The 8,521-nt window shown below is 58.3% G+C and overlaps 2 protein-coding genes across 2 annotated transcripts; one reads left to right on the top strand and one right to left on the bottom strand.

The window, feature by feature from the left end:
• The first annotated feature begins 213 nt into the window (after positions 1 to 213).
• TMEM141 (transmembrane protein 141) lies at positions 214 to 1,328 on the top strand. Its single transcript, XM_009890295.1, has 2 exons — positions 214 to 415; positions 1,249 to 1,328. The coding sequence occupies exons 1-2, from the start codon at positions 214 to 216 to the stop codon at positions 1,326 to 1,328; spliced, it is 282 nt and encodes a 93-aa protein (XP_009888597.1).
• A 2,821-nt stretch (positions 1,329 to 4,149) lies between these two features.
• On the bottom strand, positions 4,150 to 8,285 carry ENTPD2 (ectonucleoside triphosphate diphosphohydrolase 2). Its single transcript, XM_009890263.1, has 8 exons — positions 8,153 to 8,285; positions 7,479 to 7,629; positions 6,678 to 6,837; positions 6,350 to 6,577; positions 5,665 to 5,931; positions 5,340 to 5,459; positions 4,926 to 5,060; positions 4,150 to 4,350 (listed from the first exon to the last, which is right to left on the bottom strand). The coding sequence occupies exons 1-8, from the start codon at positions 8,229 to 8,231 to the stop codon at positions 4,150 to 4,152; spliced, it is 1,341 nt and encodes a 446-aa protein (XP_009888565.1). The 5' UTR covers positions 8,232 to 8,285.
• Between the last annotated feature and the right edge of the window lie 236 nt (positions 8,286 to 8,521).

Genomic DNA, 8,521 nt, shown 5'->3' with positions numbered 1-8,521 from the left:
GTGGAGCCTGCTGCTGTCCGGGGGTGAGCCAGCCCGGTCCTGCCCCTGCCCCTGCCCCTGCCCCTGCCCCTGCCCAGGCCGGCCCGTGGGACCCTGCTCTGGGCAGGGCAGTAGCGGGAGTGGGGCTGTATTGCAGCCAGAAGGGCTGTTTGTCCTTATGCTGGGGGGTGGTGTTCCCCTGGCTCCTGTCGCATCCCTGCTCCCCACGGCTCTATGGGGCTCAGAAGCTGGCAGGTGCTTGCCCTTGCTGCCAGCAGTCTTGTGAGCATCTTGGTCTCTTTAGCCGCAGGGTCCCTTGCCAGCTATGTGGTAACCAGAGCTGAGACACAGAAATGCTCCGACTTCTGGATTTACCTGGAGACAGGCAAGTCCCCACAGGAGCATGCCATGGCTGGTAGGGTGTCTCAGCCCACAGGTACGTTCACATCTCTCCCTGCTGCTTTCCCTGGGCTTGTCGTGCCTGGGTTCTTCCTTGCTGCAACAATTTGCCATTCCTGCCTCATTAATTGAGCTGGTGACTGTCATTGCCAAAATCCCCATATAAGTCCCACACTGGCACCCTGCAGCCAAGGGATGGGAGCAGGCCCCTGAGGTGGCAGCAGTGCTAGGGTGGCCGGAGCTCCCTGCCTGGTCTCATGGCTCCTGTGTCCCTTGTCGTGCCTGGGTTCTTCCTTGCTGCAACAATTTGCCATTCCTGCCTCATTAATTGAGCTGGTGACTGTCATTGCCAAAATCCCCATATAAGTCCCACACTGGCACCCTGCAGCCAAGGGATGGGAGCAGGCCCCTGAGGTGGCAGCAGTGCTAGGGTGGCCGGAGCTCCCTGCCTGGTCTCATGGCCCCCGTGTCCCTCCATGCTCCGGGCCCATCACCTGCAGTGCAGGTACCTGCACAGGGCTGGTGGCATGTGGTGGGAGCGCTGGCTTCTGCCTGCTGCCCTGCCTGCTTTGTGGATTCACAAGAGCCAGCATAAAAGGCTTGTTTGCTGGAAGAGGAAGAACAGGGTAGGGGATAGAGGGAGGCAGTAAACCCCTCCACACCCCAGTTGCTCTGTGCAGTGGGCAGAACTGGAGTGTCTGGTGCCCATGGCTGCCAGCTGCATTCTCCCACTGGTACTGTGAGCTCCCAAAGCTGGGCCTAGCTGAAGAGGCTTTAAATACTTCACCAGGGCTCTGTGGTTTTCTCCCCGCCCCTGGCAAACGCGCCAGGATAGTTGGGGGACCAGGGAGCTTGTTCTTTCTGTTGCAGAAAATCTGCCCAGCCTAGAGGACAGAGAGAGCGTGGCATTGCCAGTGAGGAGGAACAAGTACGGAGACGTTGTGGAGTAGCCGGTAGAGCACAGTGTATTGTGCCCATGTCCTGCTTCACCCCTTCCCGCCTACCCAGCCTGCCTGTGCTGCCTGCAAGCCTGGTGGGCTCTGTAGCACCGCGTGGGAGCTCGAATTGAGTTGATCCTGCAGTCAGACCGTAGTGGTGGCACCGTAGGGGTTGCTGCCTCCCAGGTAGCCTCTGAACATCGTGCATGGGGGGCGCAATAAAAGTTGCAAGCTGAAAGCGCTTATTGTGGATGAAGCAAAGGCTAGTGGTTGGAAAGTAAGAGCTGGGGTGCAGGTGGTAAATGTCACCCTGAGGCAACCTCTGCAGTAGAAGTTGGAGCAGAGAGCTCTGGTCCTTCTGAGGCCATGGCATCCGCAATCTGACAGTACAGGGCTGTTAAGTGACTGCAGGCATGGACGGGTCTGGGCTAAGCTGTGGGAGGGCAGAGCTGTTGCTGTGTGCTCTGTTTCTTTAGCCTAGCCGGTCACAGTGTCCCTGCCCCCATGGCAGCAAGGCTTTTCTCGCCTGCCCGAATGGGGCTGAGCTGAGCCCTGCAGCTCCATCACCACGGGGGGTGTCCTCTCTGCCCCTGCAAAGGGGTGTACGTGTGCCCAGAGCCCCTCTGTGCAGTGCCTGCTGTGGTCTCAGGGCATGCCACCAGGCCAGTCCCAGACTGTCCATCCAGGTCTGTAACCAGCCAGCAAGGGAATGTTACTGTCTCAAATCCCATGCATCCAGAGGGGCACGTGGGAAGATTAAGAAACCTCTTTTACTTAATTTTTTCCTAATGACAAACTCCAAGTCATGACTAGGGCAAACCGGCTGCTCTTGGTGGGTGTCCAGCTCTGATTCAGCTGCAGCTGTATTTCTTAGAAGGGGAAAGCCAGCCTGGGTTCTGGAAGCTAGCTGGTGTCTTAGAGCAGGGCAGCAGCATTTCAGCTCGAGAGACTAAAAATGTCTCTTTCCGCATGAGAGCTGGAGACAGTCACCGAGCCTCACCACGGGAGGGAGTCCTTGTGCTGGGGAGTGGAGAGGCTGGGCGAGGAAACTGGGTTTGGGGGCTCAGAACATCATCTGAACTGAAATCACGCTTGGCCTGTGCAGAGAGATAGGGAGCAGCCACCAGAACAGCTAGAAGCAAAGTGGCGGCAGGGAACAGGTGGGTTAAGCCAAGCACAGCGTACTGGGAGCTCGGCTGTAGCGGAGAGCAGAGCTTGTGCCACCTGCAAGAGCAAGGAGGGCAGTGAGAAACTGCAGCTCTCACTGGAGCTGCTCCTCTCCTGGGGTGTGTGGAGGAACGCAGTGGGGCAGGAGGCTCTTTCCAGATGGGGTTGATGAGTTGGGACTGGCCCTGCGCAGCTGCCCTGCAGCTGGGTGCGTGCCGCGGTGGCTCTGAGCTGCCAGTGACTGCATGAACAAATTGCCAGCCCTGTGGGCTGCTCTCCTGCCCTGCTTGGGTACCAGACCCGCTCCCCTGGGAGAAGAGGTTCCCTACATATTTTCCTTGCATGGAGGCTGTGGTGTGCAGTGGTGAATGAACAGGGCAGAGTCAGCCTGAGCACTGCCTGCTTATGCTTTTGAGGTGACTGGACCTCTAGTGCTTGGGAAACCTCAACTTCGCAACCATGGCTGGTTGAAACTCTTCCACCTCCAAGTCGGCCTGAGTCTGGAGTGAGGTTTCAAGCCCGCCTTCGTCTGTCTTGGGAGATTCTCCAGGCTGGTAAAGCATATGAAGCTTGATGACACCATCAGCACTGGGCAGGCGCCAAGGGATTGAGACCTTCAGGCTGAGCCTGACCTGCGTCTGTGTCCAAGTAGACCCCATAAGTGGATCTGCCGCTGCGGGACAGCCAGGCTTGACCAGCCTGTGGCAGATCAAGAGCTACAGAGCCATAGGAGTGGTTACAAAGTTTTATTTCTGATTATAAAAAAACCCAAACAAACAAAACCAAACCTCTGCATGTTTGCATGTGCCTGTCCTTACTCCGTTGTAAATGGAGGTGCATCCTCCCAGCTGCCTGTCGTGGAGTGATGCAGGGCTCAAATCCTAAAGCAGCACAAAGTCCCACTTCTGCAGCGAGCCCATTGCCGCTGCGTTGGCACAGCCACGCACCAGAGAGCTGCAGGGACCTTTTGTGCCATCGCTGGGGGGATGGAGGAGGCTCTGGCTGTGGCAAAGGCAAGACTGGCTTATGGACCACAGGAATGGGAAAGGCACCGTGTTTGGTTGCTGAAGCGGGACCTGGGAAGCTGCCTGCTCTCCACATCTCAGGGTTGCTAAGCCCCTACCCAAAGCCCCTGTGCTGAGGCTGGAAGTCCAGGCTAAGATCTGGCCCTCAGGAAGGTCAATGGGGTTTGTGCATCGGCCAGAAGGATAGGACAGCATGGGCTCTGGGTGATGCCCAGCGCTCCCCAGGAGGCGGGGCCGATGCTTCAGGGACAGGCAAGGTCAGGTATAAGGACTAGCATAAGTAATACTCCCCACCCACCCCATGCACATGAGCATAAATCCTGCTGTTGACTTACTGGCCCCATCCAGCCCAGGTCTGAATGTCCAAATCCCAAGCCTGCTCTGGGGTCTATCCCTGAGTAGCACTGGGAAACCCTTAAACCCTTCTGCAGGGTCAGGGTCCTCTTCTGTCCGCCCCTTTCTGCAGCTTGAAAGCAAGGGGAGGGCAAAAAGGGACAGCTTTCCTTCTGGGACAGACAACATCAGGTATCGGAGAAGGACATCTCTGAGCACTTGCTGCATCCCAAGTGTTCAGGCCATGGAGGCTCTGGCAGGAAGGATGGTGCTGGGTCCTGCGGACAAGGCCCACCCCGTCCCTGCTGTTAGATTGCACTGGACTTGCTGCGCCGGAGCAGGCAGACGGCAGTCACCAGAGATGTCAGGGTGGTGACCACAAAGAGTAGGATGAGGATGACCCAGTAGTTGTACAGCATGCTTTTGTGGGAAGAAGGCTTCTCCGCTGGGATCATGTTGGTGAGGTTCAACATGTAGCCCAACGCCCAGCCAATGGAGGTTTCTCCTGCCTGTGGAAACAGCATGGCATGGTCACTACCCTGGTCAACGCAGCTCCACGGGCCTCAAGGGACCTTCCAGGGACGACCTCAGTGTGAGGCCAATGAAGGGGAGGGATCTGGGGGAGTCCACAGCATCCTGAGCCCTCGCTTCCCCATGCGTCCAGCTGGCCCAGGGGCCAAGCAGTGGCCATCCTGTGCTGAGTTGGGTTCATCTGATGGGAGCAGGATCTCATCCGCTCAGGCCAGTCTTGCTGCCCATCTCACAGTTTGTGCAGGTGAGGGCACTTGGCAAAGGTGGGATCCCAACAAGCCTGAGCAAAGAGTTGTTTGAGATGGCTGGTGTCTCGCAGGCCAAGGAAGGACTGGAAGACCTGACTCCATGGCCACCCTACAGTCAGCTCAGCTCATTTTGGTTTTTTTGGCATCTCCCAGAAGGAAGGGAGTCCCATTGTGCCCCTGTTCCCCAAGATCTTCCCTCACATTGCTCAACTCTTTCTTGGTGTGGGATCATCTCTCCTGCAGGGCTTTTTGGCCTAACTCCAAACAGACACCATGGCAGGAGTATGTGCTCTGGTGTTACCCACCTTCTTCTGGAAGGCGATGTTGGGGAACGAATGGTTGTCGAAGTTGTAGCCTTTGGTGGTCAGCAAATAAACAAATGTGCTGACAGCGCAGTAATCCAACAGTCTGTTCTCCAGCTTAGGGGCTTTCTGGAGCAGCTGGGTGGGATGCATGGAGAGACAGAGAAAAGGGGTCAAGCCAGCAGGGTCCAGGCTTTGTTTCTGTGGCCTGAAGCTCTGGGTGGTTGCATCTGGCTGGCCAAGGTGCTGCCCATACCCACCTGAGCCTCCCCTTGTCCCATGTGGGAGCTGTCACCCACCCTCCCCTTACTCCACGGGTGCTGAGACACCCAGCCACCTCCAAGGGCTGCTCTCAGAGCCTGGGTAATGCCCTACACAAAGCAGCCCTCTCCTCCCTGCCATGCCCGAAGAGCCCACCTCGCTCCAGCTGGTGGCACAGATGGTCTCGGCAGCATCCTTTAGGTCACTGGGCAAGTGCACGGGTGTCCCCATGACTGTCTGGATGAAGTCCACTGTGTAGAAGAAGGCAGAGAAGGCCTGACAGAGGAAAGGAGACAGCTGTGGGACAGGCTGGGAGCAAAGCCCTCTCACCATGAACAGCAGCCCTGAGTGGCCTTGTGGGCACAAGGAACCACCCTTGGAGAGCCAAGGGTCTGACTTTGCTGCTGCATGATGCCGGGGGGCCAGGGACACCTGCCCACCCAGCAGCCAGGAGACCACTCCACTCCCTGCTAGGACTTACAATGAAGTTTCCCGAAACCTCTGGCTGGAAAATGCCATCAAAGGAGCAGCGGGAGAAGGAGCAGGTGGTGAAGTCGAAGAGCTTGCTGACGTGCAGAGCGCAGAGGCTGCCATTCCCGGTGCCGACCACAGTGATGGTGGTGTTGAGGGCAAGGCTGGGCTTCTCCTTCTCTGTACAGGGGCTGTCATAGATGCTGCTCAGTGACAGGCTCTTGTCGTAGCCCTTGGGCCAGCAGGGATGGTGGACAGTTGGCTGGTAGCTCTCAGCCTGTCGGAGAAGTGACACATGGGACATGTGAGCCATGCTATAGCCCCAGTTTCCCCTGTGCTGCATGGCAGTCCTGGCACTGCTGCTGGCCTGCCTCCATTTCCCTGCCAGGGAGATGTGGAGGAGCTTGGGGAGTGGGACACAGAGCTGGCAGTTGCCACAAGCGCCTTGAGATGACTTGGGACATCCTGGTTCTGGCCAAGGGATGCAACACCTTATGGAGAGGGTAGGAGGAAGCCCGGGGACCATGGGAGAGGGTCAGGGGGCAAACGCCAAAAGTTGGCTGGGAAAGGTGTGCAGCTGGCCCTGCGGGGCTGTCTTAGAGCCAGGGCTGGGGACACCCCTGTAAAAACACCAGGGTGAGGGGGCAACCACGGGGTGATGACAGCTGGCATCCCCATCAAGCACATGCTGGTACCTGGAGGAGCTTTGAGAGCAGCCTCTTGAGGACCTGGTCCCTTCCGTAACAGAGGAAGCTGTGGGTGTACACTTTGTACGCCTGGCCGTACAGCTTCAGCATCACCTCATTTCTGGGGTCTTCAATGGTGTCCCTGGTTTCAAAGGTGATCTGTGTGGAAGCTCCCCCAAAGTCCATGGCCCCCAGGGTCTTCTTCTGGGGCTGGATCCATTCCCCGAGCCACCCACGCTGAGCAAGGGAGACAGGAGCGGGTGTAAGGATGTGATGAGCTGTGGGACAGCCTGGCCACCACAGCCATTCCCGCTGGGTGCCATGCTCCCCTGCCCACCTTGATGAAGTTCTCCAGGAGGTAGTTTGCAGTCACCCAGCCAAAGACCCCTTCCTCTTCCCCTGAGAGGATCTTTGCCCCCCGGAAATTGAAGGGGTACGACTTCAGCGTGGCCGCCACAGCACTGAGGACGGCGTCCGAAGCCTGTGGGTTTGCGATGCTGCGGGCCAAGCAAGAGGGCAGAGTGTCAGGGCTGTGCCAGGGTGCCATGAGCGGAACCCCTGCTGCCCGCACAGCCTTTGAGACCCAGCCCCACCATGGCACGCAGGGTGGGAGGAAAGTGGGTCCTCGCCCAGGTGCCTGTAGCGATGTCCCCCCAAAATACTCCCATAATTCCCCTTGTCTCTGCCGGAGAAGGAGGCAGGCAGGGATGGAGGTGATCTCCCTCCTCCTCAGCCATACCCCATGACTGGGTGAGGCGGACATGACTCTCTCCTCTGTGTGGTTTTCAGGGGGTAATTATTCTCCCTGTGTCCCATCAGGCTGGCAATGGGTGCAGGGGGACATTCCTCCTGGCTCACCAAAAAGACTGGATGGATTAATCCCAGTGCTGGCCCCACGCTGACCCCTTTCCAGCCAGGGATGTGCTGGCTGTGCCCTGCAGAGCATGTCCTGCTCTAGAAGGCAGGATCACCTCTGCAAGGGACGTGGAGCTGGGCCGCTGGGAGGGTTAGGAGCTTTGCCTGGCACAAGGGAGATGTTGGAGTTGTCCTCTGCCATCTCCATCATGGCTGGTGAGCTGGCAGGGCGACATGGCAGGGACCCCCCGACAGCATTTGAGACCAGGCAGCTGGCACTCACTTGAGCAGGCGCATGCCGGCCGTGGCACCCAGGTAGAGGGGGGTGCCCGTGTGCTTTTCCTTGGGCACATCTCTCAGAGCCTGGTTCAGGCAGTGCACCAGGCTTGTCCCAGCAGCTGGAGGGTTGGAGCTGTAGCTGGAGATGCCAGGACCTGGGGAGAGGAAACAGCATTGCTCCCTGCAGATGGTAGGAAGATGCTTGGTGGGAAGATGTTCAGTGGAAAGATGCTCAGTGGGCAGCTTTGCCCTTCCCAGGCTGTTCAAAAGGCAGGTGCTGCAGGTTTCTGTGGGTATGGAGCCACCCAGAGTCCAGCCACATCTCCCTGCCCCTGCCACATACCCCACTGCCTGACAGATGGGGAAAGGTTGCTTAAATAGAGCAAAAAAACCCATCATCCCTCACTGGGTTAGGCAGGGAGCTGAATTGTTTCCTGGTGGTTCAGTGCATGCCAGGAAAAGATAAACCACAGGCATGCACAGCTTCAAGCCTTGCGGGGAGATGGGGGAGGTTTTGGGAACAGAGCTAGACCCCTTATAACACCTCACTGCACTGGTGAACACACAGGGAGGCAGCGGGGCATGGCAGGGGCACTTGCATGGTCGCGATCTACCTGCAGGGGACCTGACGGGCCCTGCCACCAGCCACCGGCTCCTGGGGACTGAGACAGCCCTTACCCTTCACGTCGCACATGCTGTGCTCGCTGACCACCCCGGTGTCATTCTCCTTGTCTGCAGGCCACTTGTAGACGAACATGGCTGTATGGGAGGACCCAGCATCCAGCACGATGCCATACTGCAGGGGGGAAGGCAGCGGGTCAGACCAGAGGCTGAAGACCCCCCAGCTGCCCCAGACCACCCTGAGGGAAGGCACTGGGGTTCAATAGCCCGCTGTACCCAGCCAATCCTGCCCTGGCAGTGCCCTCCCCAGCATCTTCGGGAGCATCATCCAGCAGAGGCAAGCGCTGCTCAGCCCAGCATGGCCATGGCCTTGCCCACATCTGCCTGCACGGGCCTCTGCCCAGAGTGCAGCTGGGAGTGGATGTT

Source organism: Charadrius vociferus, unplaced genomic scaffold (genome assembly GCF_000708025.1).
Source record: "Charadrius vociferus isolate BGI_N301 unplaced genomic scaffold, ASM70802v2 scaffold398, whole genome shotgun sequence".
NCBI lineage: Eukaryota > Metazoa > Chordata > Aves > Charadriiformes > Charadriidae > Charadrius > Charadrius vociferus.
Note: the sequence above shows the minus strand (reverse complement) of the source record. Positions and strands in the feature narration are given on the sequence as shown.